Below are 19247 nucleotides of genomic sequence, written 5' to 3'. Positions count from 1 at the left end.
GGAAAAAATTTTTCTTTATTAGAAGTCATTTTATACAAAAAAACAGAATTTCTTAACACAAGAAACTTTCATAATGTAAATAATTTTTCGCGCCAAGAAATCATTTTTTCTGTGTCTTTGATAAAAAAATTTGTAATTAAAAAAAATTTATATCTCAGAGAGTAAAAGTCTTTATTTATATATTTCAAATATCTTGTATTTCTTAACATATTTTATCAATATTATTTTTCCATATAAAAATAAAAGACTTTTTATCGGTTGACCAGTCACATCTAGTATTAAAATAACAACCTTTTGAGACAGCAGATATCCATTGACAGAAAAAAAAAAGAAACTCCATCACAAGAGATATCTAAGATCTTTGATGGACAGTAGACTTTATTTCACTGTTTCGATAATGTCCCTCGTTAAAAATACATGTCCGAATCAAAAAGAGATCAAAAGGATCAAAGACGCTATTGACAGTGACGACTATCCCTCATTTTGTTGACGTTCCCTAATAATCACAAGTATCTTATCTTCTTATATTTGTAAACAAATTTTTTAAATTAACGTCTGGCATTTACAGCTGGTCGATGACGACGGAAGCATGGATACGGCTTTGATAAATTATCTCTTCACAAAGCAGATCGTCAAGCGTCTTCGCAGCCAAATGGACATCGGTGATTTACAACGTAAGCGGACTTACTGGAAGCAGTGCGCCTTCAACGCAGTTTCATGCTTCGGGAAATAAACATTTATCAGCTCAATAATTAACGAGCTGATAATCATCAATATATTTCTTCTCCACTCACTCTACCTCTTTAGATCTAGTCCCCAATTATTCGATCTATTTAGAGAATTTTGAAATTTAGTAAAATTAATCGCTGGGAATTTCTAGTCAAATTATATTATTAAATATATATATGTATAAATGTTTCCTATATGAATATATATTTATTCCTTGATCAATCCCTGGCTTATAAACCGCACGTAAATATTAATTAATTAATTAAATGTTTAATCGTGATTGAACTTTGCCAGCTTCTAAATTAGTGTTAAAATTTATGACATTGGAAATAATATAAAACCTGAGTTATTTAATTGTCATTTTATTTTCACTCAGGTATGATTCATGTGTTGGTTTTAGTAAAATTAGTAGACGATTGTGTAACTAAATATTTTAAGTCTGTAATTATGTAACGTTAATTTTAAAATAAAACAGATATAAATGTTACAAGATCGAGAGACGAGTCTGGAAATTAGGATTAAGTAACACAGCTTCCATTCATATCCGAAATAATTCACTCGCTAATTTTTTGCGTAACTTTTTTTAATTAAAAAAAAATACCGTGCGATCTATTATCTGCTGTATCAGAAAAAATGATTGAATTATCGCGAGTCTACGGGTACCGGCAGCTTTTTTTTCGTTGTCATCTTGATAAAAAAAAACACAGAGTACATTGACACATATTTTTATTAGATTAAACAGCAATTTTCTTTTATAGATCCATATATATAAATATATCTACTATATGATACTAATTGTAGAACATGATTTTGCAATAATAATTCCAATTACAATAAATAATTCATAAAAATATATATATAAGTATAAAAAATCAATAGCGATAATACAAAGTTGGTAAAGTCACGCGTAGATAAAAGTTAAATAATTGATGGCCAGTTTTATTAATGTATAAAGTTACTTATCATATATTAGTTAATTAATAACTAATTTATGAAAAAAAATTTAGTAGAAAACTTTTAAATGAAATCTTATTTACGATGCGGGCATTTACACTGACAATAGTTTCCGCGCAGATTAACAGCGTGTTTTATTTCCCCTTGTCTCTGTGATGTTCTGACGGTTGACTCTACCCAGGATTCGTTGACGTGACGTGCAGATGCTGTTTTGAACCTCTGTTGTAAAAAAAATCAAATGATAATTGAAGTTAAAATGGAAGTGTATAAATAAATAAATCGGAAACACAATTACGAGTTAAATTAATATCGGATCTAAAGTTGTGGGCGTTAATTTGAAAATTTCGATCAAATGAATTATTTTTAACTAGTATCGATTAAATACCGTTGAAATTATACATCGAGGAAGGATAAATTTGTAGACTAACGATCGTATGTAATAAGGATGAAATTTGATCGTGAACACGTTTACGACAAACGCGATTAAACTTGCCCAAATGGATTAAATCCGATTATGAGGTCGATGCAGAGCTCTCTGGCTAACATTACACATTATACATACATACATATATATATAACACACACTCGGTACTCGGTACTCGGTCTTCTCTTTTCACGATCCTGTTATCGATCACCCACTTGCATCCGTCAGCTTTCATAAAGATGTTATTGAATTACAAATATCTCGACAATTTCCAATAAATTCCTCAATTACACACTAATTTACATTGACGATTAATTATATAGTCGGGTTATAATTTAATAAAACCAATTTCGCGGTTGTTTTAGTGACAACGGTCTGAGTTCTGTCATTATATTATTTGGGTTTTGGATATTCTTCATAATGTCAATACCATTACATTCATTTTATCGATGGTTTTATATTAATTAATAAGGCAGAAGTACCATCATTTGTGGAGACTGCTCTGTTTTTGGACATTTGATAATTTATTTTAATCAATGAAAAATTAAAAAAAAATTTTTCATTCTAATACGGTAATTAAAATGTATTTGAACGAACTAAATAAATTAGTTATGTAATTGCGTACATTAAAAATTATTTTATTAAAATTTTCCAAGTGGACAGAAAAATAAATTACGATTACAAGGAAATATTATTTGATTACTGGGAAAAAATAATTTTGGTCTAATGCGATCTGATTTTGGATCTATAAATCTTAGATTAGTACAGATCTTTATAGATCTTTAATTTTTTATGAGACTTTGAAATTGAAAATTTTTAATTTTTTAACTTTTATAATTTAATGTATTTTAGGAAGATCTACAGATCTATAGATCTATAGATCTGTTAGAAAGACGTGTAGATCTAAATTATTTTGTTCCCTATTCAAGTAAATATATTATTATTAGTGGCAATGAAATATTTATTGAATAAAATAAATTTTCATTCCTTAGATAAATTTATTTGAATTACATCCATAAAATAAATGTTTTATTTTTTTTGTCAGTGTAAATGTATGTAGACTATTAGAAAATATATTTATAATATTTGTCTTAAATAAATTATAAATGATATATTACTTACACGTAATTCTTCTTCGGATATTTCGTTTTTCCCGTGAATAATGTGAGTTACTCGTTCAGCATCGAAAGCACTTTCCTTTCTAACTGTTGCACCTAGACTGTCAGAAAAAGCTTCAGCGCTAAGAAAAATACTTTTTTTTTTTACCAAAGGGTATTAAACATATATTGTGGAGAATTCTAGTGTTACTTTTTCGAAAAACGACCAGGGTCATTAAGCGTTTGCTCCGCACTCACGTTTTTATAATCGACGGCTTATTAGACCCCTGAGAGACGTAACATAGCAAAAACTACTTTGCGAGAGTTTTAACAAAAAATCAGTCAAAGAGAAAAGAATTTAACAGTAACAGCATTTTAAAAACTCCAGCCCCTGTTTTACTTTTCCTTCATTTCCTATTTCCGAATGTAGATTGAACTCTCAACTTCCCGCCGTGAAAATTGAAAATTTTCGAAAAAAACCAAGTTATCGCTCAAGGAGCTCGAAAACAGGGGGGAGGTTTGGGGCTGGCCCGCAGGGTCGACCGTTTTTCAGATTTTTTCTATTCGTTTGAAATAAAATATTTTTTTTTAAATAAAAAAATTAATAAATCCCCTCGGGCGTGGAATCAAAAACTGTCTGTTGAGTTCATTTAGTTTAATTTTTACCGTTTGTTTTAATTATTTTTTTTTATTTATATTTTTTTTTACTGAAAAAAAAAATTACTTCTATAATACAGGGATTTAGTAAACGATATTGTGAAATATAATTTAAATAATCGGGAATTTAATTGCTGACGTAATTTCTGATAATTACTTCGATTAAATATAAAAAATGGTGAAATTTAATATCTTTTATGAGCACGTAAAGTAAATGATAAATATGATATCGATTATATCCTGCGGAAAGAAAAGTCTCATTTCCTTTCCCTTTTCGGTGATCGAAAATTTTTTTATTACCAAAGGATACGTGATCAAGTTTCGTGATAAAACTTGCTGTCGTTCGATGCTTAGATCGCTGCTTAGAACAACATAAGTATCTTTTAGAATTCCATTAGATTTCTGGAAAATAAAAAAGTTATATGCATATATATATATATATTTAAGCTAATTAAAGTTGACCTCAAATGAATTTATTGTTAAACATAAAAAGTGTCGTAGTTGTATTAAAATATGATGAATAAAAAAAATGTATTAAGTGTTGGCGTCTTTTTAAAGTTTTTATGATCAGAAAAAAAGTTACTGGAGAGTGACGCTGGTCGGACAATTGTTCCGTAGTCTCCTCAGGCGATTTTTTTTTATGTCCAGAGTCTTTCATCCGGGTCTTTGAAGAGCTTCCAGTTGAGCTGCATTCACTCGTCTGTAAATAAAAATTGTTATAATAATTAAAAAAATATATTTAATAAATAAATTACCATCATAATTATTTATATTTTAATCATGAATACTCTTACATCATTATCAGATTCTTTATAATTATTTTCTTTTTTCTCCTTAGTAACCGCCCGTTGCCTCTTACTTTTATTGGCTTGTTTTTGGTCTTTGGCACTTGCTTTCAATTTTATATCCCTGCAGTTTTTTTCTTCATCATCATTATCGTTATCATCATCATTGTTATTTGTCGAGTCGTCTTCTTTTATTGCAGCATTATCTTCATCAATTTTCTTATTATCACTCGCTCCTTCTTCTCTCTCTTCTTCCTCCTCATCTCCATCGCCATCCCCGCTTCCGCTGGTCGAAGGTTTGCCCAGCAGCAGAGAAAAGTCAATCGAGTCCGCGCTTTTTTCAAAAAGTCTCTTCAGTTCTTTCAATGACGTCGCAGTTTTCCAATCTTTGTCATCGCGAATTCTGGTAACTCGTGGAAATCTGATGCTGATACCGTCAGCAGTATGAACTCCTTGATTCGTAAACTCAGCGCCAGTTATTTCCCAGACCGGCTGTTTCTAAAATAAATTTGAATCATTAAAAAAAATAAGGAAATAAAAGCGCCATCAGGTTTTGGTGTCTTCTGTAAATTTACTTTTGGGTCTTTAGCTACAAAGTCAGGAATCATCGGCTTGTTGGCAAGTAACCAACAAGGGACCAAATTTTGATCCTTTGATATTTTAATCATGTCCAACTGGTCCTGCAGTTTGGCCAAAGTATCATCGTCATGTCCCGTGTGGACTTTGGTTACTGTCACCCACATATCGCGATCCTCGTCGTAGCAACCCATGAGAAAGACGGACATCATTCCACCCTTATTCCCTGTCCCGTACCAGGCACCAAGAACGACGAGATCTGCGCTATCGGCCATCGCTCCACCAAACAGATAATCCTTTTTTATCTTCAGCCAATGCCGTTTCCCGGGCTCGTACAAGCTCTTAAATAATACAATCCAATAAAATTTAAATTCCCCTGATAGCCAAACTTTCTGGTCAGAAAGTTGGTGTCAATTAGTCGCGACCAACTTTCAGCTTTTTTAACTGTTGACTACAAGTTGGCGGCAACCTGTCGCCAAATTTCTGAGAAAATTTAAGGCAATTTTACGTCAGTTAATGGGATGCCAACAATTGCCATCGACTTTCTCAGAAAGTTGCTGACCAATTGCCGTCAACTTATGGAAATGACAATTTTTGCGGCCAACTTGGCTGTCAGGGTTAATTTAATTATTTTTCAGTATTATCGATTTTAAATAATAAAAATAATACATTAATATCCTTGAGAACCAGCCCCTCTAATCCCATTTTCAGAACCTTCGCGATCATTTCCGCCAAATCTTTAGGATCCTGAAAAATAAAATAATAATAATTTTAATATTTATCCCCAACGAACAATAAAATTAACGGATATGAAAATAATAAATAATAACATGAACTTGTTGAACTTCTGACAGCATAACTCGATTAGGTATCGTTGTCATTCTCATCGTCAAAATTTTCCGTCTCTCCTTCATTGTCCTTTTATAATTAAAATATTTACCATTAATTATCATTAATTAAACATTTCGCAGACGTTTACATAAAAATAATATTTTATAACCCACTTACTTATTCATCAGCACATCGCCGTTGTAATAAATGCAGTCGAAGATAAATATGCAGACATTTGCATCTTTAAATTCAGCTTTCTATTATCGAATTTACAATAATAATTAATACTGTTATTGTTAATTAATCGGTTAGCTAGTTGATATTAATAGTTTAAATAACCTTATGAACTCCCAGTGTCCCGAAAGGCAACGGCTGGCCGGTTTTTGTGTCGATCATCAGTATTTCGCAGTCCAAAATTAAGTCATCGCCGTCCGGAAAGGCCTTGGGTATGTACTCTTTGAAGTGATTGACCTGAGGAACATTTATTATTAATTATGAATCGTAATGCACAAGATATGAGATACATGTGTGTACAAAAATTGTTTATTGGTTTTATGAGTTAAAAATCAAAACAATTGTGTTGACTTAAAAGTTTTCCATATCACAACAGAGTTACACACTCGGTTTATTATTTAAATTCAAATATAAAATTTATTGTTTAAAATAAAAACATTTATTGTTTTCGTTCTCGTATTAATTTTATAAATTTAATTACTTGGGTAAATATTATTATTTATTCATGTAATTATCTCGTGTGTGATTATGTAAGTATAATTTAGTGCGCTGGTCGTGAAGGGATCTTGTAATGCCCGGAGGTATATTATATTTATTAATCTTTATCGAGTGTAAGTTAATATATGGGGTAGATATAAAATTAATTGAATCACGCAATAAAATAACTTTTTCCAATTTTTCAATATATTACGCAGAACATAAAAACTTTTTGAGTATTGGTGGTAAGTATGATAATTAATTGTTATAATTAATAGAGTATACGTATCTAACCTTGTGAGGTAAAACTGGTTTTAGTGATCTGCTGAAATAACGGAATTCACTTCCCTGTTTGTGGACTTGAACTCTTTCTCCGTCGTACTTTATTTCGGACAGCATCCCGTTCGGGCATTTTTTCATCGCCATTTCTACAGACGTACAAGCTTCTGCCTTTAATTCAAATTTTTGTTTTACGTGAAAACTCATTAACTTGAGTCAATAGAATAGAAAATTCAATTTAAAATTACATAGAAATAATAGAGCTTTAAATTTGGTAATAATTAATGCGTAGAAAGTAAATATTACTTTTCTATAAGTAGAAATTACAAATCGTCGTTTTTATCGTCGGGTAAAAATTTTAAAGCCAAAAAAATAACGAAATGTTTTCGCGGTCGAAAATGGCCTACAAAAGTCCTAGGTAGTGAACACAAGGCCGAAAAATGGCTGAGAATTAGGCCTAAAAAAGGCTGACTCAATATTTTGGCCAATTTTCGGCCTGTTTATAATGAATTATATAATTTCGGCTGTTTTTCGGCCTATTTTCGGTCTCTTCTACTAAAATTCTATGGTTTCAACGTAATTTCGGTCAAATTTCATTTTTTCAGCCAAATGTTTTACCCGGAACAGAAAATAAAACTTTAAAAATTACAACTTGAAAATCGAACGTAAAAATGTAAAAAAATTTCAGCTTTTCCTGTAATTTTTATTATATATTTTCAAATTTCCATTATAAGCTGAAATTTTTATACTTTTGTATTCCAAAAGTTTATTCTTAATGTTCACACTGAAATCTTAAAGTATTCTTTGTTCCTTTCTAAAAAATTACTACTCGTAATTTCCATTTATGAAAAATCAATTTTTCTTCCGTTAGTAGAAAAAAATGACAATATTTCTATAGCAGCTCTATTGTAATTTCCTCTCAGTGAATTTTTCTTGAATTTTTTCCATTTAAATCAACTTACTAGCATTGGTAAAACAGGTGTCATCAATGACAATGAAACTTTGCTTTTTACTGGGCTCCCTTTCATATTTTTTTTTGATGTTTTGTCCGTAAATCGTTTTACGACAGCTTCCAAGTCATTGGAAACTTGATATGCTTTGTAAGCTTCCGGATCAATAGCTTCCAAACTACCGAAAAAAAATAAGGTCGGAAAAACAATAAAAATTAATTAACTAAATATTTAAGTTGCCGGGGTAGATAACTTACACGTGTTTAGGCCCACAGTTGATTCGCAAGTCGCGTTTGATAAGTCGTATTATCATTTTCAGGTCGTTGGAAGTGCATCTAAAAACGAATGTGAAAAAAATAATGAAGTAAAAAATTTTTAAGTTTTATGAGATAATTAATCATGAAGAAAATACTTTGGTATGATGGATCTAAAGTGGGATATTTGCTCATCTTCTTTGGTGAGTTGCGAGAGGTTGCCCAGAAACTCGTCGACCTACGCAAACGATGAAACGATTAATTCCCGCTGGGTTCACTTAACACAAAATAATCAGAATACTCAGAACTTGAGAAATGTTTGGTCGAATAGCATGGAATATTTATCTATAAAAGTATATTTATATGTATGTACATTTATGTATATGTGAATCTGTATCTGAAGAATTGATTGCACATGAGTTAGATGGATTGAAGTATCTAAAAAAGATATCTGCAAATAGTTACTCAGATTTATCCGTAAACATTTGAATCGACCTTCATTACCCGGAGTATCAAACATTAAGTATTTTTGCTTTCGCTTCAATTGCCATCATTTTTTTTTATTTTAAACCTTTATTTACTTTTGGTTCATACCAACAGTTAATTAAGAACTTTCAGTAAATTTCTTGCCTGAATAAATAATGTTAATTATGAAAAAAAAATTTCAATTGTGGGCTGATACTGACAATGCAACTGGGGTATTTATTTATTTTAAAAACTATCGGAGATAGGAAATATTCACTGATTGGTTAAAAGTATCAATGATACGTTGCCCTGAATTTTAAAAAATTTTTGAGTCTTATTTCCAAAATCAGGCGGGACATACTTTCATTAATTTTTTTTATCAAAACTAGACAATTTTTTATCCCTTATAAAAAATTATACTACTGAAATTTCAAATTTGACTTATTTTAAATTTATGAATTTGAAAATTGAATTCAAAATTCTCTTCACTGTCGAAGAAAATTTAGCTAAAAATTTTTTTCAAAATTCTACAAATAAATTACAATTTTACTAAACTCAAAAAAATATTCTTTTTACAAAAATTATTTTCTTTTCTCAGTTCAACTCCCAAAATTTGGACCCACTAAAAATTCATAATTTACCTCTTGCAAACTGATACGGCTTTTAGCGTGAGCTTTAAAGTCATCAGTTTTTTCAAAAAAGTCATGTATCGTCTCCGCAACGTCCCCCTTTTCCAAATCTTCCAGCATGTCTTGTTCGTCTTGACGAAAAATTCTCGCGAAGAGTTTTATCAACTGTTTGCTTTGAAGATTGTAGATTTTTTTATTAGCCATCGGCAGAAGCATTTTGCACCACAGTACGACGTCACCTTTGAAATCATCTTCAACAGCAATTTTAATAATTATTTTTATTACAACAACAAATTGCACTAATTAGAGGAAAATAAATAATTATATTTCTTTGTAATATTTAATTATTATTATCATCATCAATATTATTATTATTTGAATAATTATATTTATTGATACTGTAGTATACAAACGTTGTCACAAATTTATCGCCTTTTTTTATAGGCGACAAAATACATATATAAATTTTTAATGGATCGGAATAATATTTGCGCGACACAATAATCAGTCCCCCACTCTAAGTTAGTAATCGCGAATGAAAACTAATATCCTGGCACGCGTTTTCTTGGATTAATTCTGCTGACGACTGAGTACGAGATGATACGCCAAGTACACAAACTATTGATGTGAAAGGTCACCGCAAATATCAAACGGAAAATTACCGGATGATAAGCTACAGATAAACATAACTCGCGGGGAGATTTCCAAACTCTTAGCCATTGTCCCACTATCAGGTTTCTCAGCACAACAGTTTAGGTCCCGATCCACCATCATCGCAAACTCAACCCACGTCATTTTAATTTTTATTTTTAATTACATTCGGGCTCCTCAATCTTGTAATTAATAGCAAAGTAATAAAAAAAATGATAGCTGTTATTATTATTTAAACCGGACACACTTTACCACGCGATTGTATCATCGCTTTTAATATAATCGTCGCAATAAATAATCAGCAATGAATTACTCGATAGCGATAAAATAAATATTTAAATTGATAATTTTTTTATTAATAAATTTTAAATTATTTAATGAGCTTAAGATACTCCTCGTGCCAGCAAATTTTATCGTAACCCATGCGCTAAAATTTTTTTACTCTTATTTTTATTTTTAATTATTATTATTTTTAAATAAATGGCACAAATAAATTTACGGGACAGTAATGACTGAATTAAATTACTGACAAGCGGATGTACTAATCGAAGCATCGTATCAATCACGTCCATCCTGACTTGATACCATAATTTGATTAGAGGGGTCGAAGTTTTTCGGATTATCTTAATTCTGGCTCCAAGCTTTTAATTGTCATTTTTTTTTGTTTTGTCAAAATAAAGTTTTAGACGATGGCCCAAATTTCATTCAAATAAGTGCTAATATTTAAAAAAAAAAATTTTTGGTTATTCAAAATATGACTTTTTGAACACCAATTTTTTTTTTTATTTTTTTCTGTATTGAAAAAAAATTTTTCTTGAAGCTTCTAATTATATGATCGGTGTAATGCTCGTCGAGCCGTTGGTTTTCGTTTGAATTTCAAATCAATCGCATAACTGCGCAGCAATAAGTAAAAGTGTAATAAATAAAACGACGTCAATTGAAAAAAAAAAAAAAAAAAAAAAAAGAATTGTCGTCGAAAATAAATAACGAAATTCATTGGATACGTATTTAAGTTAATTGGAGCGTGTCAACACTAATTCATCGTATGTCTTGGACGATCATCACGCATGCGTGAATCAGCAAAAAATTGAGTAATATTTTGTAGCAAAAGTTATCAAATAAACATCAATGTCGCCTCATTATAACCAGCGTCACGTTAACTTTTTATGGAGCAAAAACATTTAAATTTTTTAAAACCGTTTTTTTTTCTTCTTTTTGTAACCCAGCCTCTTTCGCTCAAAGTAGAGCAGTATTCCACACTCCTCTGTCCCAAAGCAAATTGTCATAGTAATTGGCTGGCAATTTGGACAGAGACGCTTCAAGATCATCCAAGCAAATAAAATTAATTTCGTTTTCTTTTGAATGAAAAATATTTGAATAATTCGCGGTTAAATAATTCGGTTAATGGGTCCCATTTTCAAACAACTTACTGTTTTCACATAAGAAAAAAAATACATATATGATTTATAAACTGATTACAGGCAAAGATCTATAAATTTAAGTGATGGTCAAAGACCTTTTGAGTTTAGTAAATAAAATATAGACGGTCTATATATTATGACGTGATCCGTATTTTCTGACGCAATCTATTGAGTTACTTTTAAAGAAATAAATTAAAGAAATTGTGCAATAGTTTCGACCGCTCATCAGCAATCATTAGTCATACTGTCAAAACTTATATAAATATTTAAATTTATGTTACATTTTAATAGCGCCTATATCGCGCGTGTCCGGTCAAACGTGATTTTTGGCATGTACACATTTGGTATCTTGACGTCATTTCAGATAGTAAAGAAAAAATAAATAATTGATAATTATAATCATAACAGTCAAAAAAATTTAGGAATCATCTTGAGATGATGAAAGTAAATTGAGAGTACGTGAGATATTGTAAGCATATTTATTATGACCGATAAGCCGTCAGACTGCGTGGCATCTTTGCATCTGTCCTCGCTTCATTGTGATCCATATTTTATATATTTATGATATTCTACCTTTACATATTTTTTTTTTGACCTAAAATAATTTTTAAAAAATAATAAATTTGTTTTAAATAAATTTTAGTCCGAAATTTGATAAAAAAAAAATCAATGTCGATTGCAAAAAAAAAAGTTTGTACGATTGAATAATGAATTGTTCAAGTTTAAGGTGAGGGAGGTCAAGCGATTTGTATGAAAAGTGTGCAGAGGAAGAACCGAATGGTAAATTTTTAGCCGAATGAAAGAAAGAAGAAGAGAAGGGGGGGAGAGAGAGGAGGCTAGTGAAGGAATGAGAGGGAGAGAGGAAGAAAAAGGTCGATAGCGCGCAAATAAAATGATGGCATGTTTACTAAATCTAAAATGAGTTCTATTGAATTCTAATGATGCATCGATTACGAAGTCGATAAATATGCAAGCTCATTACTGATTTACACTGCGAGTATAATTGCTGCTGCTGGTGATGAGATCGGGTGGTACTTAAATTGTACATACTGTTATTGGTAGTGAAAACAAACAGACGATAAAAAAAAATCATCGACATATCTCTCAATGGATTTTAATAAATATACTCATTGTATTTACAAGACGTCGGTTGTAAAAAAAAAACTAAAGAGAGACGATACTCAGTCTGCAAAAGAGGAGGTGACTTCATCAGCATCATCCACGTTAGATTAGGATGCGATGCCCATGAGGTCAAGGTTCTGCCTTTACTCTGCACGCAAGTCAATGATAAAACATTGAATTCCCAAGGAAAATACATATACATATTGACACACACTCATAACTCTGCCAACTAATGAGTAACATCTCGGATATCAAATGTTTATGTTTGTTTTAGTTTTTTAGATTTTATTTCACTTGAAATGTTTATTAAACAAATTATTTCTTTAGATAAATCCAAACTTTTTTTTTATCAAGGCCTATTAGAATTGACCAGCTAAAGAATGATGTAATTCAAAAATACGGATACAACTAATAAACTTTTTACGTTTCTTCTCGTAAATAAATTATACAAATTTTTTTAGATGTTGCGTCACACGAAGTTGATAAAATTAACGACACGATTAAAAAGTTATTAATTTATCTCTGGTACTTAGATATAGATATTTATTCTGTCAAAGTGGCTAAGAAAAAATGAGATAGATATATGTATATGTATATATATATATTTTTTTTCTTAGTGGAAAAATTAAAGGAAATACCGAACGATAAGAGCGTGAAAAGATTGAGGTAAAAGAGGAGGGACAGTGCGGTGCCAAGCTGGCTGTCTATAATATTGTTTGTACATATTATCAAGGGGCTCGTCGACACATCGCATTCTATGACCGATAAATTAACCGACATAGTGGGGATGACATGCTTATAAGTCAATGCGACCGACTTGGTGGGCCAATACTCGCAAAACAGTAAATACAGTGACCCTACAATTCTATTGCCACTACCATACACACGCACACGCAGTACGGAATTTCATTATTTTACTTGAGTCTCAATAAAATTACACACATCTTATTATTATTTTTTTTGTTGACGTTGTCTACACTGTGCAAGTTGTGAATTTATTTTTAATAACGGCTATTGTTTGTTTGGAAAAGTTCCACTAGTTTGCAACCGTGGACATGACTTAGTGGTGATTGTTGTTGTTTTCATTGAGACTTAACAAAGTGCAAGTTACTGTAATAATTTATTGTGAAGACCGCATTTTAAATTCTGTTTGATTTGTCTAAGAACTTTTTACTCAGCCTGAGAAATTAGTCGAGGTAATTATTTTAAACTTTTATTATATTTTGAACTTACCGCCACTCGTGCCGCCGGTCAACATTTTTTTGATGATACCCGTTTTTTCAGTGTAAGCACTTGCATTTGCGATATTTGCGCACACACGCCGAAACTCGCGGAATGCATCATCGCGGTTTTCTGTTTTAACTTTTTTTTTGCTGTCAGAATCATCGGAATTTTTTTCAGGATCTTCAGTAGTTTTTTTCGAATGCTGCTGTGGGGGAGTCGATTGTTTTTTAACTTTTCGCGGTGGTTCATTTTTGGCAGGACTAGATGACCGTTTCTTCTTAAATGGCGCTAAAATTCAAAGAAAAAATATTTAAATTAATTAATTGATTCAAAAACAAAAAAAATACTTACTGTTATTATCAAATTCTTGCAATTGGTCAATAATTATTTTCCTTTCGTCGTCTTCAAGCCGATCCCAGCCATCGATGTCCTCCTCGGGATCGTCAATCCTCTTAGTAGCAGCCCGTTGCTTCGCGAAAACCTCAAAAAGACAATTGACATGATGCCAGGCCTTCATTTTTCCCTCCCCAAAAGGGTTTGACATCAGCTTAGCAATTCTGACAGTGTCTTTGTCGATCGGGCACTTGCATTTCTTGCACTTGGCTCGTCCTGTTTTCGCTTTTTCAACCGCAAAAGGTTTTTCGGTTTCCGTATCGTCCTCCATCTCAATAAAATAATTATAAATCTGTATAATTTTATTTTTTTATCGGCAATGGAGTCGGAACTCCAACAAAAAATTTAAAAAAATATAGCAATCAAGTCAGTGAAAAATAAATATTATTATTTATATTTTTAAATAAATAAGAAACAAACGTGAGCCATAGCGCTCGATACGACATATTTTAAACGTCTTGTCTGACCATGTCTAGATTCTACTACTCGCTGAGTAATTTCCTCTCGGAATAGTAGACAAAATTATGTTGAGAACGATTTCCTCGGATATTTCTACCTCGAAATTCACCTTTGATGTCATACAATTTACGACGCACAAAAAAAATATTAATAATAATAATAACAGATTTTATATCGAGTGTCAGTAGTAGAAATCGAGTATCACTCGCCGGGGTTTTAAATTCTTACGCTTATTTCCGTCACACTCGAACGATACATCAAATAAATTTTTTTTTCCTTTCCCTGGTCAGATGGAGGGGAAAAAAGGTATAAACGATGATTAATTGAAATGTTTAAGTGTAGAAACGACATATGTGAAATTCAAAATGGAAAAATTATTGATACTGGCATTATGGTTCTGCGGATGTGTGAGTAAGAGTGTGTGCTGATGTGAATAGATATAAAATGAATGAGAATGGATGCGCGTGGGCTGATCTAGTATCTTTTCCCTACATCCGCATTTGGTCCTTCTACAGGTGGCAAGAGAGGGGTAACAATCTCCCGGTGGTGGTGGTCGGATCCGAGAGGTATAATAGAGGGTGCGAAAGCCCCAAGCGCCTCACTACTTTCTGACACACTCATCGTACTGCTCAAAAGCCTCCAAGTGCTTGCTGAAAATACTCAACATACATTTTAAAACGCACACACTTGTCCCACGCAATCAGTCATCGAAAATTTCTTTTTATTTTACTAAGATCCAGTGAACTAATTTTTTTTTTTTTTTTTTTTTCAACTGTCGAAATAAGAGAGACGTTTTCCGAGGTGAGATATTTTCATCTTGCTCGAAATTTTCTTTTTTTTTTCCCAATATTTACTTGGCCTAAGATGATTTAAATTTTACGGTTTGCTTTGGAGCAAATAAAAAAAAATAATTTTAAAGTATCGTAGATTTTCAGCGGGAGCAACAAGTGCTCTATCGAAATTCCACAAATTTCGTCGGCAGGCAATTTGTCATTTAAAATTAAACATGATGGCTATTATTTTTAACATTTTTTATTTTATTAAATCTGTTGCAGAATTTATGATTGACCGAATAATGAAACGAAGTAGTAGTAAATTGTGTGTCTGGTTTTCGGGAATTTTGTTACTTAACATCTTGACAGCCGAGATGGTTACAGCGGGACCGGTACCTGAGCCCGGAATGGTTTTTTCCGACGCATTTCCCGATGACACTGAAAATTTTGTAAGTATCAGAGTATGGAAAATTTCTGACAGAAGTCAAGACCTAAATATTCATTATTTTTTTATTGTCGAAGGTGTTGGTGCAGAGGCTGAAACAAATAGCCGAGCTGAAGCAAGAGATATTCGAAGACGAGCGCGAGCTGTCCGAGGCTCAGTTAGAAATCCAAGCGATGCTCGAAGCAAAGGCACGTAACCATCGAGTACCTCATCATCCTGGACCCTCGGAATTTTCAAGCGAAGACACCGAAATTTTGCCCGTCGCGGAACCGCGAGTGAATCCAGGACCAACGCACTCGGGCAAGCGGACCAGCTGTAAGTATTAATTTTAAATAAATTTAAATAACTGACAGCTAAATTATCAGACATTTAATTTTTAATGCCCTGACTAATTAATACGATTTAATTTCTGACATCCACAAGTCCAATAATTTGCACACTTATAATTAAAACTGCCGTGACTTACAGACATTAATTATTAAATACTCCAATTTGCTGGGTGTTTAATATTTATCAGACTTTAATAAGGATCTAAAAAGTGCTGTATAACAATTGTCCTCACCACGGGTGGTATCATTCGATAATAATAATAATAAAAATCATAATAATGATAATGACAGCGACCATTAGATTATTTGCGATGGAATAAAAGACAAGACAAGACTGGTTATTAATTGGACCACTTGACTTTGCGGTCTTTTAAAGCGAACCCGACACTTGGACGTCACCGATATATTTATAAAAGCACTTAACTAACTCATATATACATGTATATGCTTATTAATAATTAAGTGCGAATGTTATCTGGAGCATTCTCGATAATCGATGGCGCAGTTCATTTAAGATTGGCGCCAACCGGATCAATTGTCATTAAGGTTTTTTTTTCTCGTGATCAACTCATCATTTTTATTTACTTTAAATTCAGTATGCAGATAAAATGACAATAATATCAAATATTTATATAAACAGTGATGATAATAATTAATTATTTGTTACAGATATGGCCCTGTGTCATTTCAAAATCTGTAACATGGGACGAAAACGACAGTTGTGAACAAAAGTGATATTGGATTCGTCTCCTCATCGCGTCCAGTACAGCCCTTGAAACTCTTTTTAAATTTATTTTAAAAAAAAACGCATTGACTACTTATTCTTACTGTTACGTTTTATTTTAATGATGTATTATCTTGTAAATTAAAATTAATAATCATTTATTTCTCTTGGGAGATAAGATAATTGATAAAAAAAAAAATATTTCTTTTAGTATTTTACAGTATGGCTCCACTTGCTAAATCGATAAACCGTCTTCTACAATTTATTATAAATTATAATTAATAATAATGATAATAATAATAAGTCGAAAATATTTTATTACGAAATGTAAATTTTTATTTCTTTAACTAGCGGGTGCAAGAAGGATACGAGATAAGAAAATAATTAATATCTTTGAAATGTAAAATATTAACATTAATAATTAACATAATATATATACATATATTAAATATACGTACAAATGCGCGTGCACAAGAAGTTTATCCTGCTCAATAAATATTTAAATAAAAATGACACTCGCAGAGTGTCAAGGGCAAAGTAAACAAGCAAACGTTTAACAGTAAATAGAAAAAAAAATATATATAAATTTACAAGTTAATAAATATAGTGGTCCCGTGACCAATTATTGCTGAATGAGAGCGTGGGTGTAAGCAAGTTATGAATGGACATGCGAGAAGAGAAAAAGGCTGCCCGTACCCTTCGCTAAATTATTTATTACTTTCAATTATAATTATAATTATTTCTATATATACATATATATTATATTTGTATACTGTGTAGAATTTGTCTATTTTATTTTAGTATATTAATTATTTATTAAAAAAAAAATTATTTTGTTTTATTTTACTCTACTGTAAGTTTTCTTTAGTACATAAATATATACATTTTTTTAATTATATATCTTCTGAAATATATACACGCGTATTTCATAATTTAAAAAAAAATTGAACAGTTATGAGTAAAAAAAGGCTTGTAATTAAATTAAGTATTGTACCTGATATATATTTTATTTAACACGCCACGAGGATTAAGGATTATCGGTATATATTTGATAATTAATATCAATGACATAATGTGTGTAAATTTTAATAAGTGGCAATAAAAAATCATGTATTGGAAAGTTGTCACTGGTTTCTTTTTTTATCATTAATATTATAGTTAGTATTCTTTTTTTTTTTTAATTATTACGTTGTGGTTTTCATATTTTTTTTCTATAGACTGCCAAGTAAAGATACTGTGGAAAAAAAAATGTAGACGATCGAGTGAGAGAATCGATAAAGATATACGCAAATTAATGACAGAATCGCGTCAAGGCTGCATCGCGATATCAATGACCTTGGATGCATTTCGAAATAGTGTAAAAGGTCGCACTGCATGATTTTTTTTTTCAGTTTTACAATCACTGATACCGATGATGAATGCCGTTCATTTCGCTCCCGCGTATTTTTTTTTTTTTTATTCAATATTTCGTGAGGTGTCGTGCTGGCCGACTGCTGGTAACGTATCGGAAAAAGACCGAGTAGAAACAGCCGTCTAGTAGAAACGGGCTTTGGGTCAGACATTATCTGCTCGCGGTAAGAGGACGAGATCCTGCAAGATGGAAATCTGGCAAAGAAGCCGACAAACATAACCTTAGACTGGAAATTCATGCTCGAAATTAGGGCTTTGAAAAAAAAATAAACTAATAAAAACTTACTTTATTTTATTTATTTGTAGAAATTTCACTTGCAAACACTCTAGATTTTTCTGATAAAATAAAATTACACGAAAAATTTTTTTTACTTATTTTTTTACTTGGAAATTTAAAATCACGTTGCACAGTGTTATGAAAATTTTACCGACTAGTCTTACCTACAAATTTTTGTAAGCTGAAATAATTACTAGAGAAAATATTGCGAAATTTGTCGCATTAGTAGATTATGACAACAACAAAAATGTCAAGATAAATTTTCAGAAACTGCACATTGAAAAAAAAATAACTTTTTTGAAGAGTAAACATTTTGCGCTGCCTAAAATTTTTAGATGATTTTTAAAATAAATTAATTTATTTTTGCGAGAAAAATTTCTTAAAAAGAAAATTAAGATTTGATTCTACTCCGACAGTGACTGAGTTTTTCTCTCAATTTTGATTGGAATAAAAAAATTTCCCAAAATTTTAGTAAACATTTTTTTCTAAAAAAGTTAATTTTCTTGAGCTGAAAAACAAATAATTTATTAAACCATGAGTTACTATTTTTTAAGGCTCAGTTGAATATCGAAATTTCGTAATTTCTCCCAAGTCCGAATATTGGAATTTAAAATTCAAAATTCCACTATTTCGCCATTACCCAAAAAAATCAAATTTCATCTTTTTCTATTCATGATC

The 19247-nt window shown here is 31.2% G+C and overlaps 2 protein-coding genes across 4 annotated transcripts; one reads left to right on the top strand and one right to left on the bottom strand.

Moving 5' to 3' along the window:
• Positions 1-1144: 1144 nt before the first annotated feature.
• On the bottom strand, positions 1145-18716 carry LOC130667425 (DNA ligase 3). Of its 2 annotated transcripts, none has more exons than XM_057468985.1 (18): positions 18579-18716; positions 14111-14423; positions 13769-14047; positions 9354-9592; positions 8406-8485; positions 8251-8328; positions 8006-8171; positions 7059-7214; positions 6393-6524; positions 6231-6310; positions 6053-6140; positions 5892-5969; positions 5222-5563; positions 4656-5144; positions 4445-4561; positions 4172-4263; positions 3230-3326; positions 1145-1902 (listed from the first exon to the last, which is right to left on the bottom strand). In XM_057468985.1, exons 2-18 carry the CDS (start codon positions 14421-14423, stop codon positions 1759-1761), a joined length of 2970 nt encoding a protein of 989 aa, XP_057324968.1. In that variant the 5' UTR covers positions 18579-18716; the 3' UTR covers positions 1145-1758. The 2 variants fall into 2 exon arrangements, 1 of the variants encoding a protein (XP_057324968.1); XR_008989840.1 differs by having other exon boundaries at positions 1762-1902; positions 3230-3321.
• On the top strand, positions 13356-17964 carry LOC130667426 (uncharacterized). 2 transcript variants are annotated; one of them, XM_057468986.1, is made up of 4 exons: positions 13356-13731; positions 15667-15833; positions 15907-16144; positions 16828-17963. In XM_057468986.1, the coding sequence occupies exons 2-4, from the start codon at positions 15672-15674 to the stop codon at positions 16881-16883; spliced, it is 456 nt and encodes a 151-aa protein (XP_057324969.1). In that variant the 5' UTR covers positions 13356-13731; positions 15667-15671; the 3' UTR covers positions 16884-17963. The 2 variants fall into 2 exon arrangements, with proteins under 2 accessions (XP_057324969.1, XP_057324970.1); XM_057468987.1 differs by lacking the exon at positions 13356-13731 and adding an exon at positions 15177-15412 and having other exon boundaries at positions 16828-17964.
• Positions 18717-19247: the final 531 nt, after the last annotated feature.

Source organism: Microplitis mediator, chromosome 5 (assembly GCF_029852145.1).
Source record: "Microplitis mediator isolate UGA2020A chromosome 5, iyMicMedi2.1, whole genome shotgun sequence".
Taxonomy (NCBI): Eukaryota; Metazoa; Arthropoda; class Insecta; order Hymenoptera; family Braconidae; genus Microplitis; species Microplitis mediator.
The sequence above is the reverse complement of the archived record's forward strand: the minus strand, read 5'-3'. Positions and strand labels throughout refer to the sequence as shown.

Coding starts and splice junctions, on each gene's coding strand:
- LOC130667426 (XM_057468987.1), top strand. CDS start 15,672: ATGATTGACCGAATAATGAAACGAAGTAGTAGTAAATTGTGTGTCTGG. Junction 15,834..15,906: donor CCGATGACACTGAAAATTTT/GTAAGTATCAGA, acceptor TTATTGTCGAAG/GTGTTGGTGCAGAGGCTGAA. Junction 16,145..16,827: donor CTCGGGCAAGCGGACCAGCT/GTAAGTATTAAT, acceptor TATTTGTTACAG/ATATGGCCCTGTGTCATTTC.
- LOC130667425 (XM_057468985.1), bottom strand. CDS start 14,423: ATGGAGGACGATACGGAAACCGAAAAACCTTTTGCGGTTGAAAAAGCG. Junction 9,593..13,768: donor GACCGGCGGCACGAGTGGCG/GTAAGTTCAAAA, acceptor TTGCTGTTGAAG/ATGATTTCAAAGGTGACGTC. Junction 4,562..4,655: donor ATAAAGAATCTGATAATGAT/GTAAGAGTATTC, acceptor TTTTATTTACAG/ACGAGTGAATGCAGCTCAAC.